Source organism: Chrysochloris asiatica, unplaced genomic scaffold, assembly GCF_000296735.1.
Source record: "Chrysochloris asiatica unplaced genomic scaffold, ChrAsi1.0 scaffold00142, whole genome shotgun sequence".
NCBI lineage: Eukaryota > Metazoa > Chordata > Mammalia > Afrosoricida > Chrysochloridae > Chrysochloris > Chrysochloris asiatica.
In genome coordinates this window covers 1,009,998-1,027,060 of record NW_006408660.1, presented here as the reverse complement: position 1 = coordinate 1,027,060, position 17,063 = coordinate 1,009,998, and the positions used below count along the sequence as shown (strand labels likewise).

The 17,063-nt window shown below is 47.6% G+C and overlaps 1 protein-coding gene and 1 pseudogene across 1 annotated transcript; one reads left to right on the top strand and one right to left on the bottom strand.

The window, feature by feature from the left end:
- Nucleotides 1–4,719: 4,719 nt before the first annotated feature.
- Nucleotides 4,720–5,435, top strand: LOC102828328 (annotated as a pseudogene).
- Nucleotides 5,436–11,059: 5,624 nt separating this feature from the next.
- Nucleotides 11,060–16,812, bottom strand: ISCU (iron-sulfur cluster assembly enzyme). The gene is made up of 4 exons (XM_006870429.1): nucleotides 16,688–16,812; nucleotides 14,288–14,401; nucleotides 13,220–13,330; nucleotides 11,060–11,226 (listed from the first exon to the last, which is right to left on the bottom strand). The coding sequence occupies exons 1-4, from the start codon at nucleotides 16,799–16,801 to the stop codon at nucleotides 11,062–11,064; spliced, it is 504 nt and encodes a 167-aa protein (XP_006870491.1). The 5' UTR covers nucleotides 16,802–16,812; the 3' UTR covers nucleotides 11,060–11,061.
- Nucleotides 16,813–17,063: the final 251 nt, after the last annotated feature.

The window sequence follows — 17,063 nt, the reverse complement described above, 5'->3', positions numbered from 1 at the left end:
GTGTGCCTGGGTGAGGCACTATAGTTAGCACCTGGGGCAAGGCGCTGCAGGTCACCCCAATCCTGGAATAAAAAGAATTCTTCAGTTCTCAGGTCTTGGGAGAACCTGGCCTCTTTGTCCTCTTCAATCCATTCCAGAGGTCCCTGGCTAGCACCAACAATTTGTGCTTGGCTGTTAACCTGAAGAATGGTAGTTCAAATCCACCCAGTGGTTCCACGAAAGAAAGGCTTGGCAATCTGCTTCTGGCAAGACTATAGCCAAGAAAACCCCATGGAGCAGTTCTACTCTAATACCTGGGGTTGCCATGAGGTGGAATCAACTTAGCAATAACTGACAACCCATTCCAGAGCAAATCAAGGAGGAGTTCCCCAAGGAGCTCTGGTAGTATAATGGTTATGAATCGGACTGTGAACCTCAAGGTCAGCAGTTCAAAACTACCAGCTGTTCCATGGGAGAAAGATGAGGCTTTCTGCTCCCATAAAGATTTACAGCCTCAAAAACCCTGTACAGGGTCGCTGAGTCGGAACCGACTCCATGGCACACAGCCAGTCAGGAAGAGTTCCCCAACCTCTGTGGGCATCTCTCTAGCATCCAGCCAACCCCACTCTCAGGAAGTCCTGCTTTTTGTCTAACTTAAGCCAAGCAGACTGTGCCCAAAGGCTGAGCTCCTCCCAGTCTGGCCCCAGCAAGGTTCTGGCTGGAGGGACTGAGCCAGCCAGGGAGGAGGGGGGTGGGTGCAATGAGGAACACCCTTCAATTCTTCCCATGGCCTCTCCTAAGATAAGAACATTCTGTCTTTGTCCAGCTCTAATTCTTCATTCACATTGGCTGGGTTGGTTTTTTTTTTTTTTTGGCCTTCCTAAGTCTCCATGCTCCCCTACCATCCAGCCCTTGGTAACCACTAATAAACTTGGCCTCCATGCATTTGTCTGCTCTAAATATTTCATATATGTGAGATCACACAGTATTTGTGTTTTTGTGTGTGGAGTGCATTAGGACTTCAGTTCTCTTTATGGCTGAGTCATACAACAAAGCCCCTTAACTGTGAAAGGAGCCCTGGTGGCGCTGTAGGAAAAGTGCTGGACTGCTAACCAGAAGGTCGGCAGTTCAAACCCACCAGCCACTCTTCAGGAGAAAGATGAGACTTTCTGCTCCCATAAAGATTACAGCCTCGGAAACCCTATACAGGGGTTCTGTGAGTTAGAAAGGCCTCAAGGACCCCTAACAACAATCGTATGATAAAGAAAAAGACCCCCAACCACATGGATTGACACAGTGGCAGCAACAATGGGCAGAAACAGCAACGATTTTGAGGATGGCACAGGACCATGATTTGTTCTAGCTTGCACCCAGTTGCTATGAATCTGAATGGGCCCCACAGGCCCCTAACAACAATACTTTATGGTATGGCTGTACCATATTGGGTTTCTCTATTCCTCTGTGGATAGACACTTGGGTTCTTTCTACCTTTTGGCTATTGTGAGTCATCTGTAATGAACATGAGAGGTACAGGCATCTAAGTACTTGTTTCAGCCATTTGGGTGTATATCTGGGAGTGGAATAGCTGGTCTACATGGCAATTCTCTGTTTAACTTTGGGGAAACTGCCCAATTGTTTCCACAGTAGTCACACCATTTTTACAATCCCACAAGCAAGGAGGAAGGATTCCAATGTCTCCTGCTTGGAATCTCTTTCCTCTCTTCCTGTCTTTCTTCCTCCCTTGAATGCAGACGCTATAAGGCTGAAGAAAGCAGGAGACCCTGGTGAGGCATCAGACCCTGGTGAGGCTGCCCACCGACTTCCTGCTGCTATTTCCTGTACCCTCCCCCTCGCTCCTCCCCGTTTCCCGCCCCCCAGCTGTTCCAGACATAGCTGGAGACATTCTGAGGTTGGGTTAGAATGCTGGTGGTAGACCGTAGGGATCTGAAACCTCACGTTCCTCTTGAAGACGCTGTGGGAAGGGAATTTTTCTTGGGGAGGGGGGCAAGAGATGGTTTGGGATGTGGAGAGAAGGGTTGGTTGCTAGGCAGAATCGGCTGAGATGAATCATGTTTTGGCGTGAGCTGGTTCTTGGCTGAAGTGAGACGTTCTCCAAGTTTGTGGAATCTTTTTGTTTAAGCTGGACAGGAATATGGATTTATTGGGTCCAATCCCTTTGCTTTGTAGACAGAAAAACTGCAAACGCAGTGAAAGATTTTCCCAGAAGTTAGGATGGGGTCTTGTGACTCCAGCTTTGTCCATAGTCCTCACTGTGGGTGAAGAGGGGTTGTTCTCAGAGTGAGGATTTGAGGACGGGGCTGTGGGAAGGCCTAATGGGAAACACCCCCAGACCTAGTCCCTCCCTTGCATGGAATGCCACTGCGTGAATTCCAACTCACAGCAACCCTGTGTAGGGCTCCTGAGACTGTAAATATGGAAGGGAGCAGAAAGCCTCCTTTCTCCTTCAGAGTGGATTCCAAAGGCTGAATGTGTAACCCACTGCGTTATCTGGACAAGAGAAATTCACAGCGATGCTACTGGGCAGGATGCAGTAGTGACCAGGACTGCTTCCACTTGAACCAGGATGGCCCTGGGTGGTTCAGACAATGCCCCCGACTGCTCCCTGAAAGGCTGGACTCTACCCAGAAGTGCCTTGGAAGAAAAACCTGGTGATCTACTCTGCGACATGCAGCCATTGAAAACCCTAAGGAGTGTTGTTCTACTGTGACATCTATGGGGTCAACTGGATAGCAACTGGTGTTTTGGGATTTTGGTTGTTTGGGGAGGTGACTTTGGAGGTGAGATGTGGAGAAGCCAGCTGTGCTGTGCTCTAGGGATAAGGGTTCCAGGTCGAGGGCAGCAGCAGGAGTAAAGCCCCTGGGATAGGGATGAGCTTAGTGGGTTGGTGAGTCGGCATTAACGCTGTAGGATTGAGTGGGCTGATTCAGGGGAAAAGGCAGGTAGAGCCCTGGGCTGCTCTTGGTGGCTGCAGAAGGATGGCCTGAAGCAGGGGCGTGACCCCTCAAGCTCCTCCCCTGGGCCCACACTACCCAGTAAGGTCTTGTCCTGTGGATGAAGGAGCACAGGAAGCAACTACTATGGTGGGTACCCTGTTTTCTCCATGTGTCTTCCCATAAACCTCTCTCGGGCTGTCCACATGAGGAAGGCGGTGAGAGAGCAAGTCTGGCCACACCATCCAGGCGTCCTGACTTGGGAGCTCCTCCTGAGACCCTCTGTCCTGGCCAGAAGAGGACATGTCCACATGAGCAGAGTGAGAAAGGTCGAGAGGAGTGTGAGCTCCCGGCAGCTGCCCAAGCAGGCTTTGGCAGGACAGAAGGGCAGGCTGTCCTGAGTCTTTGGGGTCGGAGTGGATGATCACCCACTCCAAATGGGATGGCCCCTAGGGACCTGACTGTTATGGGAAAATGAGCAAGTTCCTAGGGCTGGAGGGCAAATGGGACAGTGCAAAAATCTCCCATAAAAGGAGCAAATCTCCCTTTGCCCCCATACAGTGAACCCAGCTGATGCCTGGGATTCCATTAGCACTTTCTTCACTGGTGGTAAACACTGCCAGCCAGGCAGCCATCCATCCATCCATCCATCCATCCATCCATCCATCCATCCATCCATCCATCCATCCACCCACCCACCCACACACCCATCTACTTATCTACCCACCCATTGACCTAGTCATCCATCCACCTTTCCATCAATCTAACTATCTATCCACCCACTCCCCTAGCCATCCAGCCATCTGTCCATCCACCCAGCTAGACATCCATACACTCACCTATCCATCCACCACCCACTCACCCATCCACTCATCCATCCATCCATCCATCCATCCATCCATCATCCATCCATCCATCCATCCATCCATCCATCCACCTACCCACGTAGCCATCCAGCCACCTGTCCATCCATCCACCTACCCACCCACTTACCCATACACTCAGCTAGACATCCATACACTCACCTATCCATTCACCACCCACTCATCCATCCACCTACCCACCTAGCCATCCACCAGCCACCTGTCCATCCATCCATCCATACACCTTGCTACCATCTATCCATCCATCCATCTGCCCCTCACCCACCTAGTCATCTGTCCACTTGTTCATCTACCTATCTACTCACCCACCCATCTATCTACTAATCCATCCATTCACCCCCACCACCATCCACTTATCCATCCATCCACCCACCCATCCACATACCCACTCACCCATCTATCTATCCTCTCTGTAAGAATTCACAGAGCTCCTACTAAGTGCCAAGTACTATACCAGATGTTGGGTCCCCTAATTACACCATTGTCCTAGAAATCACATACATACTCATCAATAGAGAGCTAGTTAAATAAATGTTGGACCAGTGTACAGGAAACACTGTGCTGCTGTTAATAAGGAGGAGCCAGGCCTGCAAGGACTGGAAGGGCTTCTAGGAACGTGGGTAGAGGAAAAGAAAGAGAGGCAGTGTGTGTATGGTGCTGAACGAAAGAACAAACGGAGGACTTGGTGTGGTGCTGTAGGATAAGAACTGAACTGCTAACCACAGGTTGACGGTTCACACCTACCAGCCACACTTTGGAAACCCTATACAGGGTTGCTATGAGTTGAAACCAACTCACTGGCACTTAACAACCCCAAGTCAATTACCTAGACCATCTTTAGAAGTATACACAAGAAATCACTGCTTGTTTTCAGATCCACCATCTGCAGTGGAAATGCCACCAAGATGCAGATTTTTGTAAAAACCCTAATTGAGAAGGCCATTCCTCTCGAGGTTGAACCCTAGAATACAAATGAACTTGCAAGGGCCAAGATCCAGGACAAGGATAGAATTCTTCCTGATGAGCAAAGACTGGCCTTTGCTGACAAGCAGCTGAAAGACGGATGTCCCTTGTCTGACTACAACATTCAAACGGAGTCCACTCTTCGGCTAGTGAGACTTTGTGGTGGTGCTAAGAAGCAGAGCACATCTTACACTACTCCCAAGAAGAAAAAGCACAAGAGAAAGGAGGTTAAACTGGCTGTCCCAGAATACCATAGGATGGACGAGGAGGTCAAAGTCAGTCATCTTTGTCGGGAGTGTCCTTCAGATGATTGTGGGGCTGGAGTTTTCCTGGCCAGCCACTTTGGTAGACATTATTGTGGCAAGTGTTGTCTGACCTACAGCTTCAACAAGCCAGAGACAAGTAATTGTGTTTGGTGGATTAATAAAAAACAAGAACTCAAAAAAAACACACAACAAAACAAAACAGAAAGAAAGTAAGAAATGGGTGCCAAAGATTGTCTGAGAGTAGTGTTATCTGTTGCAGGCTCTTTTATAGTGTGTATCCGTTATGTGTTTAAAATGAAAAACATTGTGGGTGCCAAGGGACAGAAAAGCACTGCCCCTACCTCAACCTGGAGCCATCAGGGAAGGCTGATGCTTGCAAGGCTCCCAGCTGAATGGGGGTTAAGGAAAGAATGCAGGCCAGGGCATGTCGGGCAGGAGGACCAGCATGAGCAAAGGCTTGGAGGCAAGGCTAAAGGGCTGATGTTGCTAGGAAGCTTGGGATTTATCCTATGGGCAATGGGGAGCCATGAACAGGTTTAGGAAGACCCCTCTGGCAGCCATGTGGATCAGTGCAGTGAGTGTAGGCACAGGGAGACCAGTGAGCAGGCCAGTGAGAGAGGAGGGGCCTGGACCGAGGCAGAGGTATAGGGGTGAAGAAAGGGGCCTCTAGGACAGGATGGAGCACAAGTGTCCCTTTGAGGACTAAGGTGCACCTGACTCAAGCGTTATTCTCAATCAGCTCACATGCATGAGAAAGCTAGACAAGGTACAAGGACAACCAGAGAAGAATTGATGCATTTGAGTTATGGTGTTGGAGAATATTGAAAGTGCCATGGCCTGCAAGAACAAACTAATCTGTTTTGGATGAAGTATAACCAGAATACTCCTTGGGAGCAAGGATAGTGAGACTTTGTATTGTTCATTGTCAGAAGCGACCGGTTTCTGGAGAAGGACATTATGATTCTGAGTAGAGTCAGCAAAAAAGAGGAAGCCCCACAGTGAGACGGACTGACACAGTGGCAGCAACATTGGGCTCAAACACAGGAACGATTGTGAGGAGAGTGCAGGGCTGGGCTGGTTTTGTTCTGTTGGATACAGGGTCACGATGAGTTGGACACCTAACAACAATAACAGGATAGGCCTGTGAGGAATCATGACAATTGTTTTTGCAAATTGCATTGCAAATTGCATAGTGGCTCTCGTTCACAGCTGCCCCTCAGAAACTCCTGGGGAGTTTATAAATAGCAGTGCCCTGGGCCTCCTCCCATCAATTTTTGACTTAAGATTGGGCTGCAGTCCTGAGATGGCACTGTAGGATAAGCACAGAAATGCAAGTTTGGTTTGAACCGGCAGGTTGGCGGTTCAAACTCACCAGTCACTCCTCAGAAACACTATACAAGGTCACTATAAGTCAGAACTGACTCGTCAGCACTTAACAACAATAACAACAACAAAGGTTGAACTGGGCTGTGGTGGCTCTAGAGCACAGCCAGGCTGAGAACCACGGTGCGAGGCAGCCAGTTGGCCAAATGAATGAGCTGGGCTCAACTTGTGTTGGTTCAAGATCCCTGGTAGCACCACTGGTTTGTGCATAACTAAGGAGCTCTGGTAGCGTAGTGGTTACGAATCAGGCTGCTAATCTCATGGTCAGCAGTTCGAAACTATCAGCTGTTCTATGGGAGAAAGATGAGACTTTTTGCTCCCATAAAGATTTATAGCCTCGGAAACCCTGTACAGGGTCGCTATGAGTCGGAACGGACTTCACGGCACATAACCACCACCACCACAACTAACCTAGAGGATGGTGTTTTGAATGCATCCTGTGGCACAAGGGAAGAAAGGCCTGGCAATTAGCTCCCATAAATTACAGCCAAGAAAACACTAGTTGTTGTTGTTGATAAGTGCCGTGGAGTCGGTTCCGACTGATAGCGACCCTGTACAGGGTTTCCGAGGCTGTAAGAAAACATTAGAGATCAGCTTTATTCTGTAACACATGGGAACAGATGTGGTTGTTTTGGGTTTGTGTAGGTTCCCATTCTTCAGGTGACTGCTTCAGGTACAGGTGAGCTACTGCGATAGGGTGAGAATGCCTTGCTTTTGCTAGAAGAGAATTAGGTGGAAAAAACCAGGGGGTTGAGGTCACCTAGACCAGCTGCAAAGGCTTGAGGAAGTCAGTTGGTTTTGAGTCAGTTTCCTGGTTTAAAATAATATCCACCTTGAGGGGTTCTTATGAGAACGAATGGGATTATAAATATTAAGGGGCCTGGCACGTAACAAGTACTCAATAGACCGTTTTGACACATGTGTCAAGATTTACGAAGAGAATGCCTATTTAGAGATACGTAAGACCCACCTTTGTTGTTGTTAAGTGCTGTTGAGTCCGTTCTGACTCATAGTGACCCTTTATAGGGTTTCTGAGGAGTGGCTAGAGGGTTTGAACTGCCGACCTTGTGGTCCAGTGCTTAGTCTATTGTGCCACTCCAGGACTCATAAAAAAGGACCAAGACAGACAGATGGCTCCCTGAAGGGTACATGGCGCCCTCGTGCGGTTGAAACTATATTTGATGTCTGGGAACAGTGGTTCCTTTTCTGTTTAAGACCTAAAGACTTAAGTCTTCAATAATATCTAGTTCTTTTAACTACCCAGCCATGTTTTGAGGTTCAGGCTATTCTGGTAATACTGCTTTTATTGTTTAAGAGCAGCTTCCGATGGGCAGAATTCTATTCCAGCTCTCAATAGGATGTTAAGGGGACAAAAAGGTCTTGTTTGACAAAGCACAGAGGAGTGGTGAGGAATGGCAGTGTTGGCACTGGTAAGAAGGAAGGGGAAGAGTAGCCTAGAGGGCATGCCACCCTGCACGGCTCAACCCTGCACCTCTAATTGGAGTCTTACGAAGGCCCTGGTTGTGGCTTTCTCCATGGGCCGTGGAGGAAATGGCCTTTGAAGTTCTGTGTTCTCCACTAAAGCCCAGTGTATGTTTTTCTGCATTTTGTTTTACAAGGGGGTTATATTTAAGAGCTGAGGCAGCCAGCTGGCCCAAAACACCACCATCAGAAACCAACACCTTAATTTTGAAAAGTTAAAGCAGATTCGAAACTGTGCTCTTTGATACTTTAGTCTTTCATGTTCCCACAGGAAATCAGACATTCTTTCATGAGATTTCAGCTGCTGTACGACTCTGGGTACCTTGGCATAGCACTCCCTGCTCCCTCACAATGGGGTGGAAGGGGCACTGATCTGAGACCAGAGAAACTGCCGGCTGCTCTGAAACGGCTCATAGTGGGAAGGGCCCTGGTGACACAGTGGGTTAAGTGCCTGAGCGCTAACTGCAAGGTCAGCAGTTTGAATTCACCAGCTGCTCTGTGGGAGAAGGATGAGGTAGTCGGCTTCCATAAAGATTTACAGCCTCATGGCTGGTCTGGAGTTTAGGAAGTTGTGTGAAGTCCTGAGCCCAATGGGCACTGACCTAGCCCCTGGGGGTTAAGGCTGAGAGTGAAGGGGCCAGCAGGTTTGAAGTGCAGGGAGGTGTGTGTGAACTCCCAAACTTGCAGCTGGTACCCATTTGACCTAGCTTGGGTGACTAGTTGACCACAACTTGAACTGAGGAAGATAAAGATATATGATACTGAGAACAAGTACAAATTACTACAATTTAATGAACTAGACTTTTTGCCTATGGATGTAGTAACTCAAAATTCCAATTAGAATGGAAGGATTCTTCATATCAAGGAACAACTTTGTATCCTTAGTGTGCTGAGTTGATAGGGACAAGAAATTTTGACATTAGCCATTAAAAATTGGGGGTGGCTACAAAGGCATGAAGTGGGTTGGCTTCACGAGTGTGAAGGAGGGGAGAGGAGACACACGTTAACACGGGTGATAGGACAGGTAATATACAACAAGAGGGAGGTTGGCAGAGTAAACAAGGTAGCAGGAGACACAGGGAGAAGGCAAGAGTTCAAGTGACTAGAGGTAAATACTGTTTGTTACCTGTTGGCACACGGAGGGGATCGCAACCATGTAATGAAGCAAACTGTACAATCTGTTGATAATGTAAAACTGATGATCTTGTCTATAAACCTTCATTCAATTCACAGTTGTTAAGTGCCATCAAGTTGGTTCCGACCCATAGCGACCCTGTATAGGGTTTCCAAGGAGTAGCTGGTGAGCTTGAACTGCCAACCTTGCAGTTCAAATAGGTTTACAGTCCAGTGCATTAACCCACAGTGCCACACCAGGACTCCACAATAAAGAGTTGGAATAAAAAGATTTAGTTACAGCTTCAGAAACCCTCTGGAGTCATTGTACTCTGTCCCCCAGGGTCACTGTAAGTTAGAAATAAGTTGCTGGCAGCAGAGTAGGGATAGAATGAAGGAAAATATGGAACGAAACTCTGAATCATATAAAAGACCAGGCTTACTAGTAGCGTAGTGGTTACGAATCGGGCTGCGAACCTTAAGGTCAGCGGTTCGAAACTACCAGCCGCTCCGCGGGAGAAAGATGAGGCTTTCTACTCCCGTAAAGATTTACACCCTTGGAAACCCTGTTCAGGGTCGCTATGGGTCGGAACCGACTCGACGGCACTTAACAACAACAACAACTAGTCAGATAAGAGTCTCGTGGAACTCCTTAGACACTCCCTTCAAGCCCAGAATTGAACTTAGCCCGTGGCTTAACTTTTAGCCAAACAATAGACAGATAGATACACAGTAACGCCAGGGAGGTCCTCCTTAGAACCACCAGCCAAAGGGCAGCATGTACCCAGGGAGAAATCCTGGTGTGGCGCTGCAAGACCAGCACTCATCCACAAGGTCGGCGGTTCAAACTCACCAGCAGCTCCTCAGAAACCCTATGCAGAGCCACTATGGGTCAGAACTGACTTGCCAGCACTACTACCACCACCACAGTTCTGAAGGCAGTCAGGGCCAAGAAAGGAGAAGGACTGGAAATGGGCAAGACAGGGAGAGGTGGGAAGGGTGCTGTCCCATTGTGGGGACTGCAGTCAGTGTCACCAAACAATGTGGATGGGAAAACCCACGTGCCCCATAAATGCTCACCCAAACCAAAAGAGGAAAATTAAACAGAGAGGCACTGGTTGGGTCTGTTATCCCCGAGCCAGTGCTGTGCGGTTACATCATGTTAGGTGCGCAGGCCAGCTCCTGACAACTCAGAATGGACTTCTTAAACATCCCATATGAGCAGGTCAGAGTTCCAGCAAAATAAATTGCTTCCTCATGGTTTAGCTCACCTGACGAACTTGCTAACTACCCGGCACAGGAGGGGCTCAAAAGTGAGGGGCACTGAAGCCACCGGGCCTAGAATCTGCATTTTGAGTTCACTTCCCAGGTGATCATCATGTATTTGGCCCACAGCTGTAGTCCCACCTAGACTTGTACTTTTCAGAGCAAAAGGGAGGATCAGCCCCTCCTGTCCCCAGAACACTGAGCACATCTATCTGTATGCACTTCCGTACAGGGTCTTTTTACCCAATTTGGGAACCCTGAGGAACTTTGGACAGCCCTTGGGGGTGACTGAGGGATCCAAAAGACAAAGATTACTAGAGGAAGACATCATCTGACATGCTTTTATTATATATTATATATATATATATATGCAGATCTGTCTTATGTACAATCAATCATTGGTTCTTTCAAATCATCATACCAAAGGCAATCTACTGGTAATCTTCAAAAATAGATTCAGGTAAAAGCAGATGTTTTTATGTGCTCAGCAGACAGCTGACAGTGTGTGCCATCATCATCGAGTGCTGTACAATTCAAGACGGCCATGTGACTGGGCTGGGGCGGTAAAGTGGGCTGGAAGGCAGCACGGGATCCAGAGTATTACATGGTGAATTTCACTGGCATCACAGCCACAGGGGACGGTAGACAGTGAGCGAATCGCAGCGCTCTTTCAGTGCAGTGTGAGGGGCTGCTGAACATCTGGGTGGTAGCAAGGTGGGCGGGGGTGGGAGGGTGGGTAGCTGATGGGTTGTGCTGGCAGCTCGGCCCCCCCGCTCATTTTTTCTCTGCCTCACCTTTCTTGGGCTCTTGTTTCAGTTTGTAATCGGCCAGCGCGGCCTTGATGGCGTCCTCAGCCAGCATGGAACAGTGCAGCTTCACGGGGGGCAGGCAGAGCTCCTTGGCGATGTCTGTGTTTTTGATGGTCAAGGCTTCTTCAACCTGAGAGGCAGAGGAGGATGAGCAGTGGCCCCCATGGGCTGAAGGATACCAAGTGGGCAGTGAGGCCTCTGCTGATCACCCAGAACTGCAGCTGGGGTCAGCAAGAGCAGTAGAGACACCTACACTCAGCTGTGCAGCCTGCACAGGTGTCCCAAGATGCTGCCTGTGAAGTTTGTGGGGCTCAGCTCACTCAGGAGAGAATACATCCTTAAGCCCATCTGCAGACAGTCAGCAGCATGAAACAACTGGGATACACCAGCTTGGCCGCGGCAGTCCAGTGTTGGGGTGGGAGACAGGACTTGGGATGGAGGTGTGAACTGTACCCTGTCTATGAGTGTCCCCTCCACACTGATTCCTAAACCTTCGTGTGGAAGCAGCTCTGAGGCAGCTGCTGGGCAGCCACTGGGCAGAGTAAAAGGACACCTGGGGTACAGGAGACAGCAGTTTCTCGGGTGAGTCCAATGTCCTCTCCTACGTCTCCCCAATCCCACTAAAGAAAGGCAGGGTTCAAGCTCTCTCATATAGCAAGATCTCAACGTGAAAGAAAGGCCCTGCCCCACAATATTCGGATCCCAACTCACAATTCAGGGCCCTCCTGTCCTGCAGACAGCTCTGAACAAACTCCTGCAGAGGCTTACTGGGCCCAGAGGAGCTGGCCAGCCTCCCAGGGCCACTCCTGTGTGACTCAGCTCACAGAGCTGAGATCCTTCAGGCTCAAAACCAAGAGCCCGGAGGTCGGCCTTTCTGAGTCGTCTTAAATGACGACTGTTCTCGATAGGTCTGCTTTTCACTGGGCTGGTGGGAAAGAGGCTGTGGAGAAGAGGAAGGAAAAGACGCTGTGGCCTTGCACTGTCAGAATGACTGCTGACTGGCCACCAGGACACGGCTCTTATCTGATGGTTCAATTTGCCTGTACTGTATTTTCAATCTGTTAGCCTCTTTTTTAAACATAGGCTTGTCATTTCATGAATTTTCTCTAAGTCCCCTGGAATCTTTACAGAAATATGGTGGGAGAAAAGAAATACACTCTATATAATACCTCCCTGACGTTAAATTTGTAAGAAAATATAAGAACACCAGCAAGCTGGGAGAAGGCCAAATACTTCTTTTCGGTTCTATTTTATCAAAGAAAACAATATAGGAGCTCCCCACCCCCCACCATTTAATTAAAAACAAATAAGAGTAACTGCTATGGATTGAACTAGGTCTTCCAAAAATCTAATAAATCCTAACCTCTCTGGCTGTGGTTCTAATCCCATTTGTTCTAATGGGGTGTCTATGTTGTGTTAATGATGGAGGATTCCTACAGACTGAGTCTTAAATCAATGTCTTTTGAAATATGTTGTTGTTGTTAAGTGCTGTTGAGTTCGTTCAGACCCATAGGGACCCTATATAGGGTTTCCAAGGAGTGGTTGATATGCTTGAACTGCTGACCTTGTGGTTTAAACTGTCTTTGCAGTCCAGTGCATTACCCTACAGCGCCACACCAGGACTCCCCTTTGGAATATAGAAAAGATGATTCCTCCAGCCAAAGCAGTAGAGATGGGGGGAGGGAGATGACAAGTCCATGAGTGGTGAGGGGCAGAAGCTCAGAGAGACAAGGGTGTGCCTCTAGAGCTGAGGTGCAGGGCCGGGCAGTGCTTCGTTCTCTTGTGTGGAGATTTGCTAGGAGTTGGAATGGACTTGACTGCACCTAATAACACAACAAAACTGGGAGAAAATTAATCTGCTTGTTAAAGCCACCCCATTTTTGGTAATTATGTTCTAGTAGCACCAGCTGAAAGGAAGACAATGGGGCAACAAAATCAAAAACAAAATGATCCAGAATCCCCAAATAGGGAAGAGTTCAATAGGAGTTCAGAAGGAGAAACTGGAAAAACCCCCAAACAAAAAAAGACGAGACTAGTATTTGGATGGCCAAGGTCACTTTTTGGGCTTACTAAACAAGTCTGGAGGTTGTGATTTCGTCTGTGAAATCTGCGAGTCACCTTACCGTTTTCCCTTTCACCCACTCAGTGGCTAACGAGCTGGATGCGATCGCAGAACCACAGCCAAATGTTTTAAACCGGGCGTCCACAATCTTCCCCTTGTCATCCACTTGGATCTAGAAGAGAGACAAGAGCTAGGCAGAGACTTCTGGGGCCGTTCTTCCAAACCTAAAAAGCGGGAGCTCTCAGGGAGCCCTTCTGAGGCTCTCCACCAGACCTCTGCTCTTGCTTTCCACACTTAATTCTTGGCATTTCATCGCTGAGCTTGCTTTTGTCTCAAAGACTTCAGTGATGAAGAGTTAAATGCAGGAAATGATGCTACTGCTATGCAGGTTGAACCAGTAATAATCAGCTGAGCACCTTCTACTCTGGCTCCCCTATTCTTCCCAAGCCTATCCTCTATCCTCATTTTTGATCATGAAGTACCATTTGAGGACACCTGCTTATGGCTGCTGGGGTCAATATGCCCCTTTAAACCGGGGACGGAATGCAGTAGAGGTCTCTGGTTGCTGCTTTTATTCTTGGGCACAAACTGCAGGTAGTGGGTTCTTCCTGCCTTGTTCCTGTTTCTCCTCTGGCAAGCTGCCAATGCTTCATGATTAAGCAGATTGTGGATAAAACTTTGGTTTACCAGTGAGCCGGCCACTACCTTTGTGTTGCCTCCCACTGGGGGAGAGGTTTGATTTCCTGTTTGTCTCACTGGGGTTTACTGTGGTGGTTTTACTTTGATTGGTAAACTTCACAACACTTTGCACTTCACTGAAGTTGGAATTTCAGCTGATAAAGGGCGCACGAGAGTGAGATCAGATCACTAGTTCAGTAATAGCAGGAAAGCCAGGCCTTTAGTCCACTTTACATGGACTCATTCCAGCTCATAGGAATAAAGATGGAGACCAAACGGAAGGCTGGCTGTGTAAATGTTTTGTCAACCATACAGCATCATCTAAGCAAAGTTATCATCAGTTGTTGCTGACTGGGCTCACACTCAGGGAAACCTTATGTGTAACAAAGTCTGTGCTACCTTCAAAGGGATTACTGTTATGCCCATGAAAGATGAAGCAATCCCGTTGTACCTGCAATTTCATTACATCACCACAAGCCGGAGCCCCCACCAATCCAGTTCCAACATTTTTAGATGTCTTGTCGAGGGATCCCACATTTCTGGGATTTTCATAATGATCAACAACCTGAAATACAAGGGTGAAGAGAAATCAAGATCACTTTTTTTTTTATTGGTCTTCTCAACTTGATTGTCAGCTCCTTGAGGGTGGGGACTGAATTTGTAAACCAGGTTCTCTGAGCTTGGCACAGTGTCTGGAACCAGAACCTGACAGGTAATCGTTACTCAAAACCTTTTGCGCCTGCTCTCCAACTACTCTTCAGACATCAGTTGAGATTGGGGAGAAATAGCAGTAAAAATTGCAAAAGGTTTCTGGTCAAAAACCAAGTCATCAGATTTGGGTTTTGTAATTTATTTTGAAAATAAAAACCATTTCCAAAAGATAATGATTACTATTGGAAAATGGGCTCAATCAACAAACCTTCCTTGGAGTCTTTTGCCTTTAAAAAATGGTGCTGTTGTGTCTACTATAAATTAAAGGTCAACAAGAAAGATACCAAAGCTCTCATCTGAGACTTTACTATAAATTCTGTCCTGACTTTATTTATTTCAAATCATATAAAAAGAACCCAATATGTCTAAACCTTAACTCAAAAGCATGAGTCTTTAATTTTAAAATGCTAGAGTTCTTGTTTTGTTTCTTAAAAGGGGCATTGCTTAATCTTATTATTTAGATAGCTTTTTACTTATTCCATATGACTGAAATTTAGTTCTTAATAGTAACAAAGGAGCTCTGGTAGCGTAGTGGTTACAAATCAGGCTGCAAATCTCACAGGTCAGCTGTTAGAAACTACCTGCTGTTCTATGGGAGAAAGATGAGGCTTTCTGCTCCCGTAAAGATTTACAGCCTCAGAAACACTGTACAGAGTTTCTATGAGTCTGAACCGACTTCACGGCACATAACAACAACAATGTACTAACGTTGGTTTTTTTGACAAATGTGTTATTAGTAATTGACATTAAACTACGTGAGAAGTATATTGTAATGCTCTATTATGTTTTCAATTTGTATGTAAACCTGAAATTATTTTTTAAATTATTTTTAACAAAAAATTTGTGGCCATTAATTGTAGTGGATTAAATAATTAATTGGGGTGGACATTGAGAAATGTTTTGCCCATTGTACTAACTTGATAATGTAAATAATTTCATGAATATCTAGAAATCTGCCTTTGCTTTTGGATTTCAAATAGATGTTAAGTATATTCTAGTAAGCAATCCAAAGTGTGAAAAGGGAAAGAAATTACTGGAAAAAAAAAATCCGAAAATAATTATGAAAACATTTCCAGAAGCTTCAAGCTTCAAGGTGGCTCTTCTAAAAGGAATAACGCTATGGATTGTGTCTCTTAAACGGAGTCCTGGTGTGCCGCTGTGGGTTAATGCGCTGGACTGCAAGGTCGCTTTGAACTGCAAAGTCGGCAGTTTAAGCTCACCAACTGCTCCTTGGAAACCCAATATAGGCTCGTTGTGATGGCACTTAACACCATATATGATAAACACGACAGCAAGGTTGGTTTGAGCCGCAAGGGAGGAGGTAGTTGCTTCTCGGAAACCCTATATAGGGTCACTATGAGTCGGAACTGACTCAAAGGCACTTAAAAACAATTTACATGATATTTAAAAAAAAAAAAAAAAAAAGCCCCATTATGTCGCTCTGAAATAACATTGGCTCAGCAGCGCACCCTAGTGGCTGAAAGCCTAACAGTCCAAGTTGACGCAGCTTGTACTGTCAACACATGCCCCTTGCCTCCCCCCCCCCCAAAAAAATGGCATTGCGACTGTTGCCTACCACCACTACGAGGCTTGGAGCTCCGTAAAGGCAGAGATCACATCCTCGGCATCCCTGTGAAATCCACCAGTGCTTGAGATCATTTATTACAACAGAACAACAGCAGTACCGTACCATCAATGGTTTCCGGCTGAAAGCTCCACACGCACTCTCTTTTAAGAAGGGAATGCTTACCAATTTACAAATGGGAAAACTAAGGTGCAGAGAAGGGCAGGGACTTACTTGCCCAAGGTCACTAAGCCAGGGCAGTGAGTCAGGCTAGAACACGACCCAGAAACCTACAAGAGTCCTGTTGGGAAGTTTACGGGCTGTGATGCACAAAATAGCAAGGCCCACCAGTAGTCGCTGCTCGATAAGCGGCAGTTTTCAATGTTATATGTACTGCGTAGCGAGGACAAGTTAGTTGAAGCAGATACATGGGAAGGGACAGGCCTTCACCCAGCGCGGGGCACTTTCCCCACTTCTGGCCGCAGGAGGTTCCCCCAACCTAATCCTCCCCTGGGTGTCCGGATGCCGGGGTTCCCTGGGCGGCATGAGTCCCGCGCATCCCATGTTCGTCCTTACTTTCTTGTGATAGAGCCGAGCCGGGGCTGACAGCTCTCGGGCAGGTAGGCGTGGGCTTTGGAGCAACAGGGCAGACGCCGCCCGCCGCAGACGGCCCACTCCAACCGCCGCCATCTTGCGGGGTCGCGCCTGCGCCCTCCAGTTAGCCCTGAGCGTTCACTAGGGCGCGCTCACTCTTACGTCACCGCGTCGTTGCACCTGCGCCCTCCCGCCCCGCACTGTTCACCTAGAACACGCCTCTCTGGGGGCGGGCGGAGCCGGGAGCGGGAAGGTCAAAGTATCCCCCAAAGCTTGGGGGATACTTTGAGTTCTGAGTCGAAGGAGACGTGACTAACGCTAGAATGAGGAACGCGGTGGAATGCGGCGGACCGGATCA